Source organism: Aptenodytes forsteri, unplaced genomic scaffold (assembly GCF_000699145.1).
Source record: "Aptenodytes forsteri isolate BGI_AS27 unplaced genomic scaffold, ASM69914v1 Scaffold284, whole genome shotgun sequence".
In the NCBI taxonomy this organism is placed as follows: Eukaryota; Metazoa; Chordata; class Aves; order Sphenisciformes; family Spheniscidae; genus Aptenodytes; species Aptenodytes forsteri.
Genome location: NW_008794445.1, coordinates 3,786,717 through 3,810,777, shown reverse-complemented (window position 1 = coordinate 3,810,777; position 24,061 = coordinate 3,786,717). Strand labels below are relative to the sequence as shown.

Here is a 24,061-nt window from a genome sequence, read left to right as displayed (position 1 = left end):
GGCAGCTACACAGGAAGGAGATGCATGAAGTGGAGAGGAAGGGAAATCTGCTGCATCGTTCCCTACATTTTTGTAAAGCCACAAACACTCCTATAAAAAAACCTGTATAAAAACTGTAGAGAAATTTGCCAGGCAGTACTGGCCCCAAGCGATACTCCCAGAGCACCTCTGTAAGTTGGGTCTAGGGGGCTTCAGTTTCCTGACACACAGCTCAAGGAAAGCTGGTGCCTTCCCCCTCTCTCTCGGTAACAGCCCCAGACCCCAGCAGACCCGTGGGGCAAGGCTTGAGCAGATCCTCTGCCCTCCTCAAAGGTTTCTTTCTCACAGAGGTGTTTGGGAAGGGAACAAGATGTCCCTGAGGACAGACACAGGATGTGCCACTTCTCTATGCCTTGGGCTTGCGGGCTTCTCCCCCCAGCAGAGACGGGGGCTCTGAGTCGGGGCAGTGCTTCCCAACAGCCCCAGGCACAGCTGCAAAAACCACAACTAGACAGATTTCTGCTGCAGCGCCTGAGAACAAGCAAGGGGGCTAATAAAGCTAAACCTGGTGCAAGTTAAAAAAAACAAAACTAAAACCCTCCCTCCCTCTCCCACCCCATCGCGATCCCACCAGCACAGCCCTAACCTAGCAATTTTTTTTTTTTTTCCCAAGCTCCAGAAGGGAAGTCCAGGCTGACAGTCGACCAGGCTGTCTTTGCACGAGGTGGCCCCACGCTGGCGTTAGGAGGCAGCAATGGCCGTGCCCCCGCTCAGCTTGACGATCATCTGCTGGCAGTCATTGCAGGAGCGCTTGTCCCCCACCTTCTCCAGGGTGCGGGCGGCCTCAGCCAGCAGGACTGCTCGCTGGCCCGGGGAGGAGAGGAAGGAGAGGGGGAGATGGCGGCAGGCCAACAGGATGGCTGTGGCTCGCTCCCTCTGGCCTGGCAGGGTGTCCAGTTCACCTAGGCGCAAAGAGGAGAGAGAAAGCTGACGATGAAGCTACCGCCTGCATGATGAAACCCTGCCATGCAGGCCCTCAACTGGCACCAGTTAGCACAGGCATCCCTGGCTGGCGACCCCAGCTGTGCCAAGAGTGAGTGGCACTCTGTGGATCCCCAAGCAGCTGCTTTAGGTGGGCAGGGGAGAACAGTCTGAGCTGGAGTCAGGCAGGGACTGGCAATCCTGTCTTCTACAAATGCAGTCCCTTTCACTTCACTTCCTAGGGCTCATCCCAGCACCGGCACACGCATCTGCCCATTTCCTTAAACCCCCGAGGGATTTTATAACCAGCACCACGTCTCTTGGCTCTCCCCTTTAGGACTCCTGGCTTCCGCCTTTGCATTGACCGCCCCGAACTCCAGCCTGCCGTTTGGTGCATGTGTGGCCGCACGAAGGCAAATATTTTCCAGCCTGTTCACGGACACCTCCAGCCCAGGGCTGGCAGCTCACGTTAGCCAGCTTGTAGAGAGTGTGGCAGAAGCATCACTGTGAGCCATAGGCTGACAGGAGCTCGTTATCCTGAGCCTCAGACACGGGGAAGATGCTGCAGGCTGCAGCTATGCCGCCCCCAACCCTGCCCGAGCGCTGCCCCTCCCAGCTCCACAGTGGGTCGCTGCCCCGGCCCTGGGGCTGACCTTGCTTGCTGCTCTGGGGTGTCCGTCGCCTCAAGCTGTGCTCCAGCAGCTGGTGGGTGCGGGTAGGGCTGGCACCCGCCATCAGGCGCACGGTGGCCTCGTGGAGGAAGACCTGGAAGGGAAGGCAGGACGGGGAGTGAGAAGTGGGCTGGCACGGGGGTGATGCTGCAGCTGAACTCGCGTCATCCCTCAGCCACTGCATTTCAAAAGCAGAACACCGATGCCTTGACAACAACAGAGACCCACTTCCACACTCCTCCCTCATCTTCCCACCTGTCTCTGGGGAATTTGCAGGTCAGGGCAACCGTGAGGAAGAAAAAAAGCTTTTGACACATTAACTATGAGTGGCCTGGAAAGGGGGAGGAACAAGAACAGGGAACATGGCAGAAAATGTGAGAGCAAACCCTGGCACTGTGGCCTCGGTGGGCATCTCACCCCAGGCTGCTAGTGCAGCGCTCCAGTAACAGCATCAAACTTCAAAAGCCAGAGTTTGAACAATACCAGGACAACTCTCGTCCAAGTATTAGACTACACTTCCTCTACAGAGGCTTAAAACTAGATAGACTAAACAGAAGGGGGGGGAAAACCCCCAGAGAAGCAACTGGTGCTCTACAGGTGCAGAAGGCATCAGACCCCCCAGCTACCCACAGAGCCAACGTGGCCAAGGAAGCCTCCTTCCACACTCCTTGGAGGGACTGACCCAGCCTGAAGCCACGTTAAAGGACAGGATGCCATGGTATTTGCTTGGCAATACAGACATGCTGATGGTTTTCTAGGTCGAAACTAAGGCAGACACCTCCCCACATGCACCAGACTCACATGGGAACCTCCATCATCACCCACAAGAGAAAGTACGGAGGCTACTGGTGGCAGACCATCTCACCCCAAGTGTCCGAACCGCTCAAGCCCACATACACCCTACGTTTCCAAGGGCCGCAGCTTCCCCATCACACCCCGGGAAGGGCTATAGCTAAGCTGGAGGCAGAGCGGGCAGGGGAGGCAAGCTGTCACCTTGCGATAGGTGGGCCTGAAGCCGTGGGCCAGCTTGCGCAGGCTGCCGAGGTCACGCTGGAAGCCCGTCAGCTCGGGGGCCGAGGCATGGTAGGTCTCACCCAGGGCCTGGCTGGCGTTTGCCTGCTTCTGCCACAGGCTGGTGCGGAGAGAGAGCAGCAAGTCACAGGCCAGCAGCTGGATCATCTGCAAGAGCCAGGGGGCCCGGGCACACATGCTTATTAACACAACCCATCAGGCGAGTAACAGGCCATTTGCTACACAGCTGCTGACACAGCCCACGGGAGGCAGCCACAGCACCTCCTGCCCACCCAGGGGGGCTCCCCAGCCCTCCCAGCCAAGTCGCCCCAACACAATGCACCAAAAGGAGCGGGACTTTGCCTTTTGTCCAAGTGGCATCTCTGGGGCCCGGCACCGAGAGGTCCAGCCTAAGGAACAAGTGCCAGGCTGTGCCCAAGGAGCGGCTGTCCCCTCCAGGAGAGCCAACATCTCCGCAAGGCTGACCTCGACCCCACTCCAGACAAGACACGCCAAGGCAGTATTGCACCAGCAATGCCCCAGCCTCCTGCAAAGGCTTTCCTGCCCCAAACGGAGATACTAATTAGTGGGAAACAGCAAAGACAGCCTTGCTACCTGCAGAGAAAAAAAAAAAAGGCAGTCTTGACACAGCCTACAGTGGCTGCCCAAACCCCTTTTCCCCATCTGCTGCTGCCCCCTAGCATCACTCGCTGTCCTAGTTGCTCTTGGGGACTCCACCCGCGCTGCCGAAGCCGAGAGTGCCTCTGTACTGCACTGCAGAAACATTGCACAGTTACTGCCACAACATGCAATGCAACTACAATGCACTACAGCTGCCACCCAGGAGCGACAGAAGGGACCAGAACTGTGTCCCATATGCCGTGCAGGGAAGCTCCAGCTTTAGGTAATCCTGGAAACAAGAGAAACAAGCCCCACACAAACTCAGGAATAGCACGGCACAGTCCCACTTTTGCAGTAGAGAGTTCAAACACTCGTAAGCGCTGCCTAAAACAGAGCAGACTTGACTTAATGAGGTCCTGCTTTACAGGTGTCAGCAACTTCATTTGGAGGACGGAAGGGGATGCTTCCCATGGACCAAGTTCAAAGTGGTCAAAGCACTAGAAAGGGGTGACAGTACTGGCAGGAGAGGAGTGGGAGCTCAGCTATTTGAGATCACGCCTGGGGAAATGGCGGTGTACTTGCAGCTCTGCTCCTCCATACAGCAGGGGCAGAAAGATGTCAATGCCCTTTGGAAGGAAAGGGAGGAAGTTTCCCTTCTACTCCCATCACACACAGGATGGATGGATGGAGGCTGTAGATACACACAATGGGAAAGTAATACACCTGCACCAAGACCAACCTCACAACTAAAACAGACCACATGTTATTCCGGGGCTTATAGCTCTTACGTTGTTGAGGACAGTGCTGGAGACACCACTGCTCATGTTGAGGCTGTTCCATAACTGACTGCTGGCCCTCTCGCAGTGACCCAGGGAGCTCTGCTGCCCATCTGCCTTCCCAGACAGCGAGGCCTGCATGGCTTTACACACGTAGAAGGTGGCTTTCACCAGGGCATTCCTGAAAGAGAAAGAGAGCGCTGCTTTCAAGCAGTACCATGTCATGCTGCCATAGGGCAGCCCCAGCAGCTGAGCTCAAGCAGCAACCAGCATCAGCTTTCACCCTCTCATCCTCAAGAGCAGAGATATCATTTCTTAGAGAGAAAAAAAGATGGAAATTGTTCCTCACCTACATAGACTACTCAGAGACATGGAAGGAAACTGGCTAAGAAGCTTTAATGCAAAAGAACCAAAATGGTGACACTAGCCTTTCCATCAGTGCATGAGTTCTCTTTGATTTTGGAAGACGGGAGGGTGTGCAATTAGAACAAAGCCAAAAGACATCCCTAAAGAAGCAATTCTGACACTTCCAGTCCACAGTTCTAATATCAGCCTTCAAGCCTTGATCTACACATCAATTTCTGAGCACGGTGCATTATTGCATCCCAGAGCACAAGAGGTGTGCGACTCCAGAGCACAGGCAGGGGTAGCCCACAGCACAGGGGTTGGGGGAAGAGCTGCTCCTGTTTAGAAGGAGCAGGGGTTTGAAAGTCTTATGAGGCGTACGCACTCTGACATCTCCAGGGATTTCGGCATGCGCTCCACTTCTGCGAAATGTGACCTCACAGCTGCATCATCCCCTCTGAGCCAACCGATTGCCATAGCCACCGCTGCTGACCACCATCTGCACACCACATCGGGGCCTGTGAAACAGAATCACAAGCTGCAACCCAGGAGAGGACACCCAGCTCCTTCCCGCTCAGAGAAGCGGGCAGGCATCACGTGCCCTTGCCAGTGCCTTCTGCCAAGATCGATGCTAATGAGCCCAAACTGATCCCATGGGAATGCAGCTGTATGGGTAAATGCTGAAACGTGCTGCAGGAACACAAAGGGACTTGCAAACACCCTACATCTGACCACAGAGTTTTGGGTGCCGAGTTTGTGTCTTGTCAACAAGAACTCACCTCATTGACTTGTCTAGAAATCTGTTGATTTTCTTCCTGACAAGTATCTCCACTCACCACCCCGAAGTAACAACTCTACTTGTATATACCGTGCCTTGGCACTAATCACCATCAAGCTAGTAAATAATACATAAGGTTCCCTGTAGTACTTCCTCCACTATTTAACATCCCCTCAAAAACTTCCCAATGCCTATCTGGGGCCAAAGGACATAGGCTCTGCTGCTCTGAGCTGCTTTTAAATTTCATGACAATATTGACCCAAATATAGACTTCCCTTTATACAAAAAAAAAAATCCCTTAAAAAAAGAAGTATCTAGTTTTCTTTCTATGTTTGCTCTACACATTTTAGGTACAGCACAGTAAATCTGTGTCTAAAGCTCCAGCAGCATCCCAGTGAGCTGCCAGGTGCTGTCTGTACCAACACCAAGCAAGATGAATACTCCAGCAGCCTGCTACCAGCCAAGCCCAGATGAGCGCATGGCTCAGAGGGAGTCTACAGCTCTCGTTGTCCCACTAAATATACACCAAAGGACCAAACCAAGCGCCTCCCAATAGATGCCCAGAGCTTGTCTACAGCAGGGGCTGCAGGTCTCTGGAGATTGAGGAATATACATGACGGCTGCTGTGAAAGTGAGGTCAACTTGTATTTGGTCCAATAGGCAATTAAATGGAAAAAAAAAAACCAAAAACTTTCCTGTACCTCAACTGCAACACTGCTATGCTGGTTTATATGCTACACCCTTCCTCTCGCTTTGCATTGCCAGGAGCAAGCTCTCAGGTGAGGGCACGGGGTTCAGCTTGGAACATGCCCAGCAATACAAATAACTGCAGTCCCACCTGGGCACCCAACATTACGAGACAGCCAAATTTACGAGCCTTCCCAACCACCCTCTTCCAGTCTGAGCTGCCGTACCACATTGTGGTGTGCTGCTGCTCAGCAATCAAGTCTCACTCTAAGGACTGTATTTGTCCTTGCCTGGAGTTTGAGAGGTGGTGGGGAGAGAGGGAACACGTACCAGCAGTAGTTCCTGCAGCTGGGAGAGCTTTGGTTCTGCCAGACTTACCCAGGGCAGACTTGAGTACAGAATTGCTGGCAAAGGGTGGGGCTCCACTTCCCATAGAGTCCAAGAAAGAGTTGAGCAATTTCAGGTACTCCATGGCACTGGAGAACTCGCTGAAACAAGAAGCAAGGCAGACCTTCACTATGCTGTCAAACAGGAGATACCAAAGCGTGAAGGCATTTCTCATCAGTCACAAGGCATTTTTAAACAATGTTGACCCATTAAGCCAGCGGAAAGTTCAAGCTCTACAAGTAACACGACACCGCCAGACTGAAGAGACTGCCCTGAGAGTGGAAGTGCACAGACAGATGCTCAGGGAGGAGTAGCCTCACATCTCCCCATGCAAGGAGACCAGCACAGAACTAGAGTCAACCCCGGGAGTCTCACCTCAACTACAGAGATGCTGGACATGACATATGTTACAAGTTGATTACGGGCTCCTTTTCAATCACTGCCTCCAAAAGAGGCTGAACTACACTTCTGTGAGTGACTATTTGCATATATGCAAATATATATGAATGCAAGTGACAACACGCTCATAGCATTGGTCAAAGTAGCACATGTGGCAATGATCTAATTTCCTGGGGCATGCTACAGAGGAAGATCTTGAGCTCCTACACCTGGCAGGGGCAAGGAGGCTTGCTGTATTACTAAAGCTAGTCCTTCCCATGAGACAGGACTCCCACAGGTATATTGACAATCCACCTCACTTATACAAATCCTGCTGCTGTTGATGATGAGAGAAGGCAGCATCTGATCACAACCATTTGTACTGTGCAAGCAATTAGACTGAACTGCTGCTCATTCTCTGCAATGATGCTAGAAAACAGATGTGAGATTGGGGGGAAAAAAAAGCTAAATGTGCAATATTTTCCCTACACAGGGAGGGAAAACGGGTGATCTTCCCATTTGATGCTTTTACCCACACTTTTTGGGGACAGGATCCTTACAGAGCTTCCTGTATATTTACATAGCGTTTGCCTAGCACCAGCAAATCTGGAGATCAGCTAGAAACAGTGCGGAATTGCTGGAAAAGGCTGGGGCTCCACTTCCCGCCGAGTCCAGGAAAGAGCTGCTCTGATTCCCACCTATCAGCCCCTTTCATTCGGTCACAGAGCTTGCAGAGGCCAAGGACAATTTCAGCCAACATCTTCTCTCCCCCTCTTGCCATGCATCAGTTTGATTTTTCACTGCTGGTAAGCGTGGCACTTTGTTGAGTTAGGAGAACACCTTCATGCATAACATAGCGAGCTGGTGGGGTCACTCTCTGACATGCCAGACCTTCATGCTCTTAGAGGCCTGGACATATGTTCTGGTCTACAGAAGTGGTAGGTGCACACTAATTTTAGTGTTCTGAACATTAAACTTTGTCAGCAGAGAAAGCGCCATCCATCCAGTTCAGGAATCAACCAGCACTATGCCAGCTGACACCAAAAACCCTTACCACACCCGGGTTCACCTTTGACTTCAGAGGTCTTAATATGAAGAGGTAGAGCTCACCCATCTAATAAGCTGTGGTGGTCAGACTTACATTGTCGTTTCAAGTCTTTAATAAGGACTAACCACTCAGTTTGCCCCAGAGCACTCGATCAATGGTTATGAGTTCTGCATCAGAGCCTGCAGCTGCGGCCAGCAGTCCCTAGCGCAGCACACAAACTTACCATGGCTCCTCCTCCTCTTGTCCCGCTATCTCTTTCCTAGTCTGAGGCTTCACGAGTGAATCCACCGCTCGCTCTAGCAGGTTCTCACAAAATGCCTGATGAACTTGTGCTATAGGATCCGCTAGAGAGGAATTAAAAAACCAAACCATTTCACTTGCATGCAATGATAGCCACCTCCCAACACAACCAAAAAGAAGAATCAAAATGTAGGAGCAAGAGGAAGACCAGTAGAGGGAAGTTCTTGAGGAATTAATGCAAAGATTTCTAAAGACTAAGTTTCAGGGCCTTTTTAACTACCATTCTTACTCATTAGCCATTACTCTTACTTATTAGCCATTAAAAGCTGCAGGCCTTGGCCAAACATCCCTGTGGCACTTCAGCCACTCAGCAAAATGGTCATGACACTGCTCTGCAGAGGATAAACCTTGGTCACCCCAGAGTCACCCCCCAGACATTCGGGGCCACATCCAGGTTGTGTTCCAGCATATAAAGACACAAGTGGGATGACACAGAACAGTATACAAAGGGAAGAGAGCCATCTCCTGCAGGCTGAGGAGACACCTCTCAGCTCCACAGCCCCTCTCACCCATTAAGACCACAAGGAGAGCAGACATACAAGAGCATGCTCTCAAACAAGACACCCGCTTTTGTCCCAGAGGCAGAGAGACTGCCAGGCTTGCAGTGCTGGGAGGCCACACACTTGGGACACAAGCAGCTCTCACCAGGGTTCCTTTGGGTGCAGTACAGGCTCTCCTTTGCAGCAGCCTTCACCGTCCAGCTTCGCTCCACAAAAAACTTCTGTCCCAGGGGATGGCACAGCCAACGCAACGAGTCAGGAATGGCACTCCGCTCCGAGCTGCACAGACTTTGAGCTTGGCTTAGAAAGTAGCTCTGGGGAAAGGAGAGGGTAAGATTGAGAACAGTACCCAGGGAGACAGACCACCAAGGACAAAGGTCATATCATAATTACAGCTCATATCATAATTGCAGGCCATATTGTAATTGTAGTGCTAGCAGATGCCCTGAGCTACGGCAATGCCAGCTTGCAGGCCTTCCTAGAGCTCTGCTTGGAGGCATGATGGGAGAGGAGAGGAGATGACAACTCACCGCTAGGAAGCCAAGCTTGCCTCCACAGCGGGTTTTCAAGCCAACCGCAGCCGTCAGGTGGATTTCTGCCATTGTGCTGGGTGGGATCTTTTCTTCCGCACACTCAGCCAGATTCACAGCACACAGGGCCATGTGCAAGCCCGAGTAAGCTGAGCTGGAGGGAAGTTTACCTGCACCAGGAGGGAAAGGAAAAGTGTTAGCTTTTAATGCAGTAGTACCAGCTACTAAATACTACTGTGATTTGCAGGGCTACTATCCTAAAGAGACAACAAGAACTTGCTGACATGAGAAGTTTACAACATCGTATGCCTACTTTGTATTCAGGCAACAGAACAACCGTAACTGAGTCTTCCCTCCACAGATACCAAGGTTGGCATCCACAGCTTCGCTTCTGCGAGAAAGCCCTGTATAGCTAAGCCGGTTAGGATAAATCATCAGCAAATTCTGTCTCGCTATATTCATTGTTATCTTAAAACTGAACTCCTTTGCAGTCCACACCTGTACCTACACAGATAATATTAAGGACAAGTACTTCTCCCTGGTGGCATGGCTACAATTCACACAGCGTGATTAGGCAGAAGGAAGTTTAGCTTGGATTTCTGATGTGCTCAGAGACTATTAACATTGCAAATCGATTTGCCAAGGAAACGGCAAAAACAACCGTTCACAAGGAACATTCAAGCACTTCCTTAGTACATGTGCACACACCCAGGTTTTCTAAGCGTATCAACACCAACTGGCAGTCTGCGCTCTACACAGCTTCGGAAATTTAAATTCTTCCAGCAATTAACCCCAGCCCCTGCTTCCACATCACATTCCCAAGTGATAGGGATGAAACAAGCCCTTAACAGCAGCAAAAAGTGACTGGACTCAATCAACTGCTGCTTGGGAAAGACTCTCAGCCACCTCTGCAGACTCAGGAACACGTAACTCAAGACACTGCTGTTGCTTCAGCTGTTCTTACACAGCTCTCTTATTGCATGAACCTGTCGTGTTTTAGTAAGCGTCTCCTGAAATTTGTCAGGCTAATTTCCAACAGCAGCCCTCCCAGAGGAGGGAGGCCGTAGTGCTCTCCCTGTATCACCCAGGATCAGCTCTGAGCCTCCTCATTTGGCAAAACGAGGACAGCAGATCTGCTACCTCTGCTCCTACCTGTTATGTGGAGCTGATGGAGCTTGTGATATGCTAGAGCGGCATCCCGAGCGCTGGTCTTGGCCTCGTCCTCGAAGCCTGCAGTGGCCTCCCTTGCCCGCCACTGATGAGAAGTCCTCTTCAGCAGCCACCGCACCAGCGCCAGCTTCTGCAGGCTATAGCGGATCACGTTCCAGGACAGGCTGCAGGCCAAGTCCAGGCGGGAAGCTGGCAGCGCTCGGCCGAGTACTGACAGGCAAGTCTGCAGGTTTGACGCAGCTGCAGCAAAATCCCCCTGCCAATAACACGACAAAAGTTTCAACAACATAAAGCACCATCACAGAGAGACTTTGGGACCTCCGTGGCACTGGGAGCAAGACAAACTGATGTGCAAGCTAGGACAAGATCTTTAGCTGAGGGAAGTCAACACAGACCCGGTAAACATGAAGGCAGTTTACACCAGCTTCAAATCTGGCCCTACACATATCTTTCCACACATGGCTCTGATCCTGTACTGCCTGTGAGACACATCGGCACTAGGTGAAAGGAGCTTCCTGCCTTCTCAAACAACATGGAAATTTCAGAGTCCCCATATCAAAAGCCAAATGTTGCCTCAATGATGGAGAAGACTTCCAAGAGGCTGGAGGATAGCAGACAAACAGACACAGCAGAGGCCAGATTCTGGACAAAAACCAAGACCTTGCTACCAAAGATTGCTACCAGATGTAGCAGCAAGGAACAAGGACAGAAGTTGGGAGCCTCTTCCAATACCGACGTCCATGCCTCGCTAATTTAGGCTGAGGGAGGATGGCAATCCGCTCAAGACAACCTAGCACCAGCTTCTCTGAAATCAGACAGGAAAATCCACTCGAGGAATACCATGCTCTTGCAAGTGCCGAGCCACTGCCTCGCTAGGCCACATTTACCCACACCCCCTCCTAGAAGACGCGTTTGATGCAAAACAACAAGTCAACTTTACCCGTGCCAAATCCAGGTCTGCTTGCTTGCGATGCCTCCAGAACGTGACCGATGACCTTGAGTGCAGCCGGGTCACCGGCTCTCCATGCACAAGGAGCTTTATGAACACGCTCAGTACAATCACTCCATTCACGAGCCACAGGATCAGCGTGGGCATCATCCAGCCGAACCAGCCACCCGCATCTGCAATGGACATCCCAAAAGGAAAGTTAAAAATTAATCTGGACACCGAAAGCCTAGCAACAGGATGAGCACAGACCCAGAAGGATGTCTTGCTACGCTTGCCACATGTGGTATCAACTTTTGCAAAGACTGCATTTTAATCAGGAAACACCTGTATCAACAGCTCTTCATCCAAACTCCAAGCCACAACATTCCCAACTAAATAAAAGTAGTTATTTTTACAAGACTGATTTATAAAAAACTGAGTCAGCACTTAGTTTTCCTAGAGTACCTTATATTCTGATTTTTCTATCAGATACCCATGGGCACTCAATACTTCGGCGTCATTTTCTGGTCTTAAATAAGTTTACAAAATGACACCAAGGAAGCATATTTACCAGTCAGGGAAATGACAGCATGCCTACAGAATCCCCTGCCCTCTCCTAAGCTGCTGTACTCTAAACTATGAATATTGCATTATGGAATACGTGTATTGAACAAGCCAGTTGCAAGATAGCAACAATGTTTCTGAAGTAATTCTTCACCTATTACTTTATTATTAAGTTACAAAAATCAGTCCATTACCTTAAAAACAAATATAAAGTGAACATGCCTCAAAGACTGGTAGAACAGGAGGACGCCCCTTACCCTGAACTACTTTTTCAAGGGTCTATCCTGAGAGTCCAGACTGCCGGGCTACAAATGGGTGCCCCTTCTACCTCACCACGCTGAGCAATGGCTGGTTTTGTGCAAGAACAACGCTGGATGTGGATGTGAACTGGAACCGTGTCCAACCACTCTCGGCTGGCTCTCCTCCCACGCCCAGCCCTGCAGTTACGACCCCTCCCCAACCATTAAACAAAGGTCGTACAACTCCCTGAACAAACAAAACCATCCTGCTGAATCACACCGACAGTCCACCTCCTGACGTGCAGCCGTCACGGCTGGAGATGGTCTTTAGGGAGACCATGTAAGCCTGGCCACTTTCTGTGGTCCAAACTATTCTAGTTCATTACCTGACTCAATGGTCAGCACGTTCCTGCCAGAGCCATGGCGCACCAGGCTGTCAGACTCTGGGGTTCCTCGGGCGTCCAGGAGGGATGTCAGAGGATTGAAGGAAAGGCAAAGGAATGTGAGAGCACAGAGGAGTATTCGAGAGCGATCCACCATACCAAGAGCCACAGGAGGAGAGTCAGGCTCATCTTTAACCTTCAAAGGAATAGGATTGGAGAGAAAAGTAAGAGGAGAAAAAAACCTGCTTACCATTCTGTAGAACAAAAAATGCTTATGCCAAGGGAGGGGTAGGGAAGAAGGAGAAGCAGAACACATTTTAAAATTTGATTTTAAGATCAAGATCAGCAAGAACTCCAGTGAAGCTTTCCCTAGCTTAGTAAGATAAGGCTGAAGTATTTGAGTACCTTCACCTTCCTTCTGCTCCCACTCATTTCAGTTATCATTAACTGGATCCCTGGTTTAGGCTAGGATTAACCTTTGCTGCCCTTACTCTTTTGAGGATCTCCCAGAAGACCCACTTCTTCTGCGATATCCACAAAACAAACCTGTCAGCCGAAGACAGCTGACAGCTTTCTATTACTGTGTTACTTACGGTCTCATTAACCACAGCTGATGTCATCATCCATTTCCAAGTTCTGCCTTATTCACTGGACATATATATCCCTGGAAAGCCATGGGGTCTTTGGGCCATGAACATGCACTGTAAGTCACGGACACTCTACAGGGGCTGAAGGCTAAGTACAGTTCTTCTAGCAGCTAAGGTATGGCTCAGATAATACAGCTCAGGAAGTAGTCTCAATCATTTAAGAAAAGATAAAACACACCCATGCACCTTCCTCATCCTTACAAAGGATCTCTGACCCCTACAGATCTGCTTGCCGGATGTCTGCTGGTTCCACTCTTGAGAATTAGGAGAATTTAAATTCCGGCCCTTGTGTATCCCTGAAGGAGATGCCTTGACTTTGACAACTGAAATCACAAATACCTTTGCATCATCAAGGAGTGGGCTTCCTGGCTCTGAATCAATGGAATAGGGAGAGAAGCCAGCCTGGGATCCCGAGTCAGAGGCTGGAGGAGACATCAGCAGCACGTTCTGGTTGAAGTCATCTATCTTCAGATCCACATCGTTGTCAACCAGACTGCTTAGGTCAATGCCCTTCAGCAGCTCTACAAAAATCAGAGTGCATTATGTACATGTTTCTCGATCCTGCATCCTGCCAGTGTTGCTCAGATTGGCTCTGTCATCTGGAGTAACACTGGCCACTATCGATGCAACATGCACGTTATCTACCTCTGTCAAGGATAACAAACTGCAAGAGGCATCCTACGTTCATGCCGACTGCCTCCCCCCTGCTGCACAGCCTCCACAACTTACTGTTTTTTTGGTTAGCCAGCTTCAGAACCATGTTCTCCTGCCTCAGCTTATGGTTGGCCTGCTGTAGGTATTTAATGTAATCAATGGCTTTTCTCAGGACTCCAGACTTGTGCATCTGCAAGGAATTAAGACGTACAGAAAGCAGTTTATATGAAGAGTGTCAAAGGGTCCCTCCCGCTTGTAGGGATACCATAACCCTTTGTATTGTGTGGTGATAGAAGGAAAAGGGTGTAAAGGACCACTCAGCAGCTGCAAAGAAACGAATAGCAGGGCACACTCTGTGGGCAAGGTATCAGACTTTGAAAGACACACAAGGACTGGGGTCTCTCAAAGATCTTATGAAAATAGTACAATGGAAACAGATTAACATCTGAATTACAATAGAGTTTGCATCTAGGTTTCAGCCAGAAATAGTCCTTTGAAAGTATCATAGTTCTGAAATGAAGTGGCTCTCTCCTGGGATGGAACAAGCTGCTGTCTGTTAACCATCGTTCACTGTTCAATTCTGAGATAAGCAGTTCTCTCCTTGCCTCACTCCCTTGGCCATCTCCATGAAAACAGTTGCTTCCAGCAGCAGTGGACAAGTTTAGCTTATAAACACAAGCCCAAAGTACTATGAAGCCACTGCACGTTACCAATGTTTTTAAAATGTAAGCTTCCAATTCCACCCAGCAATAGGAGGTGACTTCACTAGTGCACGTATTTGTATAGAGACCATGCAAGGTATCAAGAATACTACTCCCTGCTCTGCCAGCATGAGGTAAAGTGAATATGACAACCCTGAATACATGGTGTGAGAAAGTTCTGTAAACCCTCATCCCTACTGCAGTCACACAGAAAAGGAAACTTAATTTAAGCAAGCTCTGGTTTGGCAGAGTTATCAAAACATCCACTTGGATATTCTACCTAGAGAGCCTATTTAAGTTACACCTAACATAAGAACAAACATATAAGGTATAGCTTATTTTCAGGAAACAGTACCACTAGCATAGTAAAATAAACATTTTACAGGTGACCCTTCCTGAATACAACTCTCAAGCTTTCCATCGCACAAGTGTTTCTCACCAGTCTTATCCCACTACATGTGCGCGTACTACTAACAGTCACATGTACCCAACTGCTTCATTTGGTAGAGCAACGAGCACCTGAAGACAAAGTATTTATGACACTAGATTTGCTCTTATTCCACATCTTTACCTTGGCATCTGTCCCCATGACAAGGTCCTTCAGCTCAATGATCTTGTCATTTATGGATGACCGGTAACGCTTTTCAATGATGTTGTGAGTTGTTCTCCTCTCTCCTTCTTTAGGTGGTTCTGGTTGCTTGACACCCCCAGGAACTTGTTTGATAGGCACCTTTTCTTGTCCCACCATCACCGGCATTGTGGTCAAAATGGTCCCATTGCTCCCAACGAGGGTCTACAAAGACCACGTGTAACAAGCGTCACGAGCAATCAGCCAATTTAGATAAGGTTTATGATGGTAACAGAAAAAGGAGTAAACAAAAGAAGAATCAGGAAAAGCTTGTACAGCTCAGAAAAAGAGAGATATGCCAATTTCCTCCCATCTTCCTTAGCTGGCATGAGCATTGGCACAGCAGCACAGGAAAAATCTGCCACTCTGCCTCCCATACTGGTCACTGTGGAGTAAGAACATCTCTTGTTCTCCAAGAGCAGCAACACTCTTCTGGCAATACCATGCTCTGTTCATCCACTAAATAGAGAAATGGACCAAGGCTCCTCCTTGCTCCTACCATCCTTACACCCCAAGTATCCAAATCCACCTTTTCTGTGGACAAACAGTCATCAAATCCACAACAGGCAACACTACTTCCAAAATGGTAACGGCAATTTAGAAAGGACCCGACTATGGAAAAACCAACCTTGGCTTGAGCAATGCAGTTGATTTGAATTCAATTAAATGGGGGAAAAAAAAAAAAATCCATAAGCTATAAAAATGCCTTAAGATAAGGAACTAAGGCAATGAGTGATATACACTGGCGTGAAAAGCTCAAACTTGGACATCTAGATGTAGGATAGACCATCTACACCAAACTAAAGCAGTATGTACTCTGCGATAAAAGATGATGAATCCCACCAGAACAGTTGCACAGAGGGGCTTCTAGGACAGCTGGAGTAAAGAAAGTTTAGACTGCTTAACCCAGCAAAACAAGACTGAGAAGGGTACACGTGTTCTCTGAAGTACACCAAGGATCAGGGAAGTGATTATGGAGAGGAAGAGTTATTTCTGTCAAAAGACAGACTAACATAAATGAGAATAAACTAGCCATGAGCAACTTCAGGAACAATTTTGACTCTGAAATAGTCTTCTAATTGGGATATTAGAAATGAATTTAGTTTCATTTCAAGCTGGAACTTGACAAATAAGTGAATTTAAGTCCTACACCTTTCCTTAGCTAATTTCCACCAAATTTCAATGTGTTCAAAATGCTTTACACATTGTGTCTCAGGCAGACACAATCGCATAAGCCTCACCTCTGTATGAAAATGTCACCTAAAAGCAAGGAGGTTAACTGAAGATTTTAGCCTGGCTGCTAACAAGTACATAAGAAGCCTACCATGCTATGCAAAAGAAGTCAAAACTTAAGTCCAGACTTGCAAGTTTATCTCCCCCTGTAAATATTTGGACAGAGATATCTGTTCAGAATGTACAAGATCGTAATAAATGCGTCTTTAGGGGCACAAGTTTCTCCGAGTTGATAAGAAGTGGAGGCCATGAAGCACAGCTGCCATCTCCAATGATTATACTGAATCCTCACTGCAAAAGCCCTTTGAAAAGAAGCTTAATTAGTTTTCACATTCAACATACTGCTATTAGATGCTACTGAGGGGGAAAAAGAAGTTCCACAGGTATTCTGAGTTAGCTTTCAGTTTCAAGTATCTTCCAGAGGTTAAAAACTGGATGGAATTTTTAGGTCATACTCCTCTCCTTGTAAAACCAGAAAAAGGTAAACAGAAACATGCCCTTGGTCTTTGCTTACTGGCCATGGGAGGCTGCCAAAAAAGTACAATCCGTGTGTTTAGCCTTGGCAGAAACAGGGTATTACTCACTCTGAACGTGTCTAGAGCAGCCCTCAAAACCCCTCCCATTTGCACCACTACAGAATGCTAAAGCCCACACCTCTTCCTTGCATTAAGAGGAAAGGACGTCAGTGAGGAGAGGGAAGGAAGAAGAACATCCGTACGGTACCTGCAGAGCTGTCGTCTGAATGGGAGCAGTGAGAGCTGTCAGTGCTGGGTTCTGTACCGCAGCCATAACAGGATTACCGTCCGCTTTCAGGGTTGTCAAGACAAGGGAGTCCGTTTTTATGATCTGAGGTTGGACCAGAACCTAGGTTGAAAAAAGTTACAGGTGAAGGGGACAGTAGGCACATATTTCTCTGCTGATCTCAGTAGCCAGAGGTAAGCGATGACAGACTTGTAACTTTACATCTCGGTGGATGGCAGAAGAGCAGGGTGAGTATTTCTTTCACCTTGCGTCTTGCATCACCTGGATGGTTTTTGTCAGCCCCTGATGCAAACTCTGACCATGAGACAGTCTAAACAGCACTGGTGGGAGAGGAGCAGAGAAGCCACCAGGACATAGGTTTTCAAATCAGTCACCAGAAGTAAACGAGTATGTAAAAACACAAAAGAGATGATGGAAAAGTTCCCTTCCCCTCTCCAATTACACCTATAATTACCTCTCTACAGTAACTGGTTGAGTACTCGGAATCTAACAGCCTGCTTTGGCTACAGCACTTTCCAGATACCTATAGTAGCTTTTCCCCCCCTCTGATTTCACTGAAAGGATCTGTACCATGAATGCCAAGCAGATCAAAACCAACAGTAAGTTATTTTGCCATAACACAGCTTGCTCTTACTTGTTCAAATACCTCATTGACTCTCAAATACAGAGAACACTACAGATGGCACAGTACAATTGAACCAGAGCAACTTTGTCATATTGAGAGTATCCCCTAGCCATGTTTTTATCCAATACAAAGACACACAAGACTTTTCACTTTCATGTGTATGTTTTAAAACAAAAATCACATGACACTGTAGCAGCAAAAAGATCTAAGAAACTGTGGCAGAAGAATTGGAAGAAAACATTCCCGTATCAGCCAGCCCTTATAAGACATGGTAGAGGTGGTGGACTTGTGAAGAAGGAGGAAAAAGCAAAGAAAGCTTGTTCAAGTAAAGTTTCCAATCCGGTTTGGCAGCACCAAGTTACAAAAATATTATAGACCAAGTTTAGTTATGCAGGTGTTTCAGTGGAAACAGTTTCTAGGCATTGCCCACTACTTGAAGTCACATCACGGCTCACAACAGGGACTCTCACACAACTTGCATGAAGTAAAATGCTTCTGGAACACAGGCTGGCTAGAAATCTCTCTCACACGTAAAAACATTTGTGCAAAAGCAATCCTAGCCAGGACCGCCAGCCCACAAGCTTCACCACCTTTTCCCTGGCAAGCCAGGAGACCAGACCCACAAAAGCAACTTCTTCGTCTGCTGGATCCCTGTGTCACTCCTCATTTTTACTTACTGGAACTTGCTGGACCTGTGGTGCAGCGACTGTCTGGACTGTGGCCGGTGTTAATGTCTGGATGGTGCCGTTGGCAGCCTGCGTTAGCACTCGCTGGGCCTGCACAGTCTGCACTTGCTGCTGGATGGTAACCGGCTGAACCTGGGAGGATGTCACCAGGCTCTGGACTTGAGGCTGGAGAACTGAAAAGCAGAAGAGCTGTCAGGAATAGTCCAGAGACATAGGTCTCCATTCTGGAACCCATAACTGCTCCTAGCTTTACTCCTCCTCTTCCCAGAGCTTCTTGGTAGGCAGCCTTCAGCTAACAGATCCCACACCTTGGGAAGCTTCCAGCTCCTCTGGTGCCTCCTGCAAGAGGACACTGCATCTAGAATAGCAGCTTTCCAGGAGGCACCGAGGATTAGCTAAGAGAAAATAAAGTCAAAAGCCATTGGTCTGATAGCACAGGACTCATTACTTCAGTGACATTACGTCGTACATCCAACCAGCACTTGTCCACTCCTGCTGACCTTGGTGGACCCTAGGATCCTATTTATCACGTAAAGAATCAACACCTACTGAAGAGGATCAAGACGACTGGCATTCACAAAGGAAGATCCGGTCATCATTAAACATCCTTACGAGTGTCTTTGTTCAATGCAAGTACTGTACTTGAGACTTTGGTAATTAAAATGTCCCTTCATTCCAGACTGCCACATGGGACAGACCAGAGCTTCAGGACTGGATCTGCCTACTGTACCCATCAGCTGGAGGACAGGGTTGCCGACAACCATTTTTTAGACATACTTTTCTCAGGCCTCCGAAGAGGCATAGGAGAGAAGACCAGAACAGAGGAGAGCAGCAAGATGACAACAATCGTGAGAGTCACATGAAGACTTCAGATCTCATTTATGACAGTTTCTCACGCTCCCCCAACTCCAAAGCCACGTAAGCAGGAGAAAGGACACCCCACAGACAGCACCGCAAAAGAAGGATTGTCAGGCTTGTGGTGGATGAGGATGCTTTTGGAGTTTGAACACCAACACCATCTATCGTGAGTGCGCCATGCACACCCATAGCCTGAGCACCCCAAAATCACAGGTGCACCATGCACACCCGTAGCCTGAGCACCCCAAAATCACAGGTGCACCATGCACACCCGTAGCCTGAGCACCCCAAAATCACAGGTGCACCATGCACACCCGTAGCCTGAGCACCCTGACCGCTACCTTGGAAACTCGTGGCCGCGTTCTGGTAGATCACCGGCTGCTGGATAATCCTGGTCTGGGGAGCAGAGCTGAACGTCGGCGTGATCATCACGGCCTGCTGCTGGAGCTGAGCCTGGAGCGGGGGCCGGGGCTGAAGGAGAGGGGCTGACCGCGGAGGGGCCGGAGGTGTTGCCTGCGCTGCTTTGACTGGCAGGCTCTGGAGCTGGGGGGAGGCAGCGGGCGGCGGGAAGGGCTGGAGCTGCACCTGGCTGTACGGCCGCTGCAGGTGCGGCGCCCCGGGGCCCACCCCGCCTTTTTGGAAGGGGCGGGAGACGCCCGTGGTTGACCGGCCGCTGCAGCTGCGGCTCCAGGGTCCCACCACTGCTGCCACCACTGCCGCTGCCCTGGAAGGTGCCACACAAGTGATCCGAAAACAGATCTGGAAAGTCCCCTGCCTGGTTACTGACAAACTGCAGCATCTCTGTAAAACAGAAGAAAAAACATTCAATGCCACTTCATTGCCCATCCACTTTGTCACCCGCCATTAGGTCAGGACTCGAACACTGGTGTGCATGCACAGAAGGGAGGTCTGGGTCCTTCAAAACCTCTGGAGAACATATCATGCCAATCTAACATCTCCAGAGAGAAACCAAGAGGTGGCCAGCAGCGGGGCACTGCTGCCACTGTTCAGGGGGAAAGGCAGGACTCTCCTACAACACTTTCCCAGACTACAGGCTCCAAGCAAAGACTAGAACTTAAAGCCATCTCCAATACATTTAAAACATTAAAGTCTCATTTCATCACTGCTCCAATCTAATCCTTGCAGAAGGAAGAAACCAAGCACCTCCACGATTCCAGCACCAACCAGTCTCCCACCCAACTTTTAGGGTGGCTTCAAGTCCCCTATCCCTCCTGCCCCGCTGAGTACCTGGAAAATGAAGAAATGGCATAAGAATTCATCTTAAACTTTGTTTTACTTTCAAATGTACTGGAAATTGGGGAAAAAACACTAAAGGAAACAACACTTTACAGAATTGTAGCAGGAGAAATCCATGCACATGTTTAAACCACCAGAATAACTTTTTTTGTTGTTTTTTTGCCTATTTATCCCCTGCCTGCAATCACTGCACAGCAGTTTCTCTCCATCCCACTTTCTCCAGGATTTTATCAGCCCACATCAAGAGGCTCCTACTGCAACACTATAGCTCCCCCGCCAAGAGGAAAAAATTTCACAACCAAGAGATCATTGTTAATAAGCAAAGCTTCCTCTTCCCTCCATCTAATCCAATTTAATCCAATTATGCACCTTAAGCCACCTGAACACTTCCCCTTATCTGTGTGTGAGCGGTGGCATGAGGAGTCAGACATTCTTCCCCACACCAGGACTTGCTCATGCTACACTGGCTCTTCCACAGTTTTCTGAAAGTCCTTTTTTTTTTTTCCTGGAAGCAGGAAAAAAAAAAAAAAGGGAGTGGACCCACAAACATAATGGAGGGTTTATAATTAAATAATAAATTTGGGGTTACAAAGTAGAAAATAGATTTCTGATTTATAAGAAAAAATATAGCAAAGGGCTCCTTACACCAAGAGCTTTCTCATCCACAAACCCGAAGGACGTTGCTGCTGTGGTTTATGACGGGGGTTCAAAGAAGCAAACTTTTCACTAAATGTTTCCATGGAAATTGTCCCAGCAATAAAAGGGCTATTAATTTGCTTCTCCAAAATGCCACCCACACGTTATCCAATTAATTTGTCTGCCACTCCTGAGACAGAGCAAAGGGATCGTCCTCCAAGCTTCTTGCTCCCTCAACAAGTATTTCACTGTATTTCCATATTTCTATGATACTACTCTTCTCCCCTTCTGACAGCAATCTCTCCACACCCTTACACACATTTAAGCATTGACCGTGACCATTGCTCTTAAGAACTCGAGTCTGTTGGATGGAGGAGCTTGGGAGGAGACATGTCCTCCTGACCTATTTATAACCTGACAGTAAGTGGGGACACGCGGTTCCCTGCACGGAGAGCGGCACTTGGGGACCAGCCGTACCAAACCTTTGTCTCCACTTTTAACCAGATGAACGAAAGGTTCGGGTTTTTTGTTGGTTTTTTGTTGTTGTTTTTTTTTTTAATGCAATGCCTCAGTAAACTTTCACAAAACATTACCAGAGCAAGGAGGGCTGTTTAAAGATTAACACTTCTGCATAACATCTAGATGGGTATTAAGCAGCTTTTCACCCTCCAACTGACTGCAGCTAAGACCAAATAACCCCCAACATGATAAACTTGGTAATCCCAACTACGTACTTCTCAAGCTCTTCATTTGATGGCACTGCTATTTCACTATCAGACAGGACTACTGCAAGTGGGAAATAAACATAAATCAGACAAGATTCACTCTAGAAGAGCAAATTCCAGTGTAAGAGCCAAATTTCAAGCACTGTATTTTAAAGAACATTGTGTTCAACACAGCAGATTTAATATCTTGCTAAATAAACTACTCTTGCTCTCACAAGTTAAATCACATCTTTATCATAGACTTAACTTTGACTAAATGCAAAAAGTCTAAAGATTAATTCTTAAAAATTAGGACTGCCAGGGGATCAAACCCACTTCTTTTAAAGCGCCCAAGAGCTTTCCTAGCAGCAACACAAGGAAAATAAGAAGCAGGAGGAACAGCAACATCCAAAATCCAAATCTCTTCCTTTTAAAACACCTTTGCCTACACAGAGAACAGAGCGAGTGTCTACATTAACTGTTAGAAAGCTTGGGTGCTTTTGGAGGACAGCTATCAGTGATAAACCCATCATCGCCAGATCACCTGCGCCCTCGGTGCCAAAGAGTTCTCAGTCCCCAACGCTGAGTGAGATGCTACTGCAGAAAACCAGCCCAGCCCAGCCCAAGGCTAAAAAACGTCAACAAGGTATTATGAAACCAAGCCCACTGAGGACTTCTGCTTCTATTAGCCCAGCACCCGAATACCTGGTAGAAAGGCAAGGGCTGGGCTTTAGCTGCCTCTCCCAGGTGGTAGCTCAGAGCCTGCACCTGGGCTGCTCTTCCTCACACTGCTGGAGACTCTGTGCTTTGAGAAACACAAAGCAGCGGAGATCCCAACCTGGACAGAAACAACCTCTCCGCCCCGAACGCAGACGTGCTTTGCACCCATGACCTACTCAGACCTTGCTCTCTGGTGTTACCCCTACGGTAAGACGGCACCCAGCAGTGCCCTTTCAGCAAGGAGGTGCCTGCGGCCACGCAGGACAGCCCACGGCCGGCGGAGGAGCTTGTGCCGGGGCAGGAGGCAGAGCGAGACACCTTCAGCGCAGCGCTGGGACCCCCCAACCAGCCTCACAGCCTGTCCTGGAGGGTGACCCCGGCGAGCACCGGCATCCCAGAGCAGTCGGCGCATCCGCCGGACCGGCGTCATTCCTCCTCCACCGCAGGAAATCAAAAGCCGTGCAGCAGGCGGTGAGGGTCCCTCAGCCTGAACGGGAGAGGAACGCTGAAACTCACCAACAAGAAGACTTAAAAAACAAATCAAAACCCTTGCAGAATTTCAAACTCTGAGATGAATCCATGTTGGAGCACAAAAAAAATCAGGATTGCCATATACCTCCCCCGCCCCAGGAAAATCCACCCCAGGAGCCGGGGAAGAAGGCGAAGCTCTTTCTCCTAAGTTAGTCATCGCTCTGAATCACACCTCCCCGGGCACACCACGGTTCAGAGCTGGCTCCGGGTTCATCGGAATTCATCTGTTTCCATACGGATCCCAAGAAGTCATTACATGGTGCTTAAACAAGAGCAACCACCACCTTCAATTTGCACCATCAACTTTATGAGTGATAACTAAGCCCCTCACATTCTCATAAGGTATATTCTTCTTTTATGTATGATGAAGAAAAAAAAAAAGAGATATAAACTTTGCCCCTAGCTACACTGCAAATCAATCGCAACTAGAAACTTAAAAGCACTAGTTTAACTTATCTCCTAACTGCTAAACAAGGATGCTTCAGACATCACCTCCCCAAAGCCGAGCTCTGTTTGGGATTACAGCTGAGCAGAGCAGGGGAGCTGAGCCACGTCCCCGTCTCCAGCCTACAGCAGAGCTCATCGAGAAGTTACGTTTTTAACAGGTTTTCAGGAGCGGTTTGGGAAACACTAAATAAGGCGTCGCACACAGGCACTTTGTTTTGCTGCACTTTGGTGGAAAACGGGGATTTTCTTGTGGGTCTGAGCTCTGGCGTCGAAGCAGTGAAGTTTTAGGATGACACGGGGGGGGGGAAGGGAAATTTAAGCAGTTATACCTGTTTCGGTGGAGGAGGAGGCGGAGGCACGGCCTCCTCCCACGGGCACTAGTGGCAGCACAGCCCCAGCGATCATTTAGCACCGACTTTAAGAGAGCCGCGAGGAAACACGAGGGGAACCCCGGGCAGCACCGTTTGCCCCATGGGTCTGAGGCAGGAGAGAGGCAAAGTAATTACTTTCTCCAACCCTCTCCCATGCCGGCAGCGGCCACGGGTGGGAGGAAGGGCTCGGCGGCAGCAGGGGCTCGGACCCCCGCACGGCTTCTTGCGGTTACTGCCTCGACGCCCCCCGGCGTGGGTCAGCCCCATGAAAGTCGCTCAAAAGCGCTCCCCAGGCGGAGCTGGCCATCGGCTGCCCGCGCCACGC

General features: G+C 49.0%; 1 protein-coding gene across 1 annotated transcript; it reads right to left on the bottom strand.

The window, feature by feature from the left end:
• Nucleotides 1–633: 633 nt before the first annotated feature.
• On the bottom strand, nt 634–19,869 carry SREBF2 (sterol regulatory element binding transcription factor 2). Its single transcript, XM_009290030.2, is given in 19 exon segments — nt 634–941; nt 1,614–1,725; nt 2,625–2,810; nt 4,052–4,220; nt 4,770–4,902; nt 6,228–6,337; nt 7,886–8,006; nt 8,608–8,776; nt 8,993–9,162; nt 10,145–10,418; nt 11,103–11,284; nt 12,280–12,472; nt 13,263–13,444; nt 13,653–13,767; nt 14,850–15,071; nt 16,863–17,003; nt 18,204–18,385; nt 19,412–19,763; nt 19,765–19,869. Coding segments are annotated over 19 exon segments (3,339 nt in total). The 3' UTR covers nt 634–720.
• Nucleotides 19,870–24,061: the final 4,192 nt, after the last annotated feature.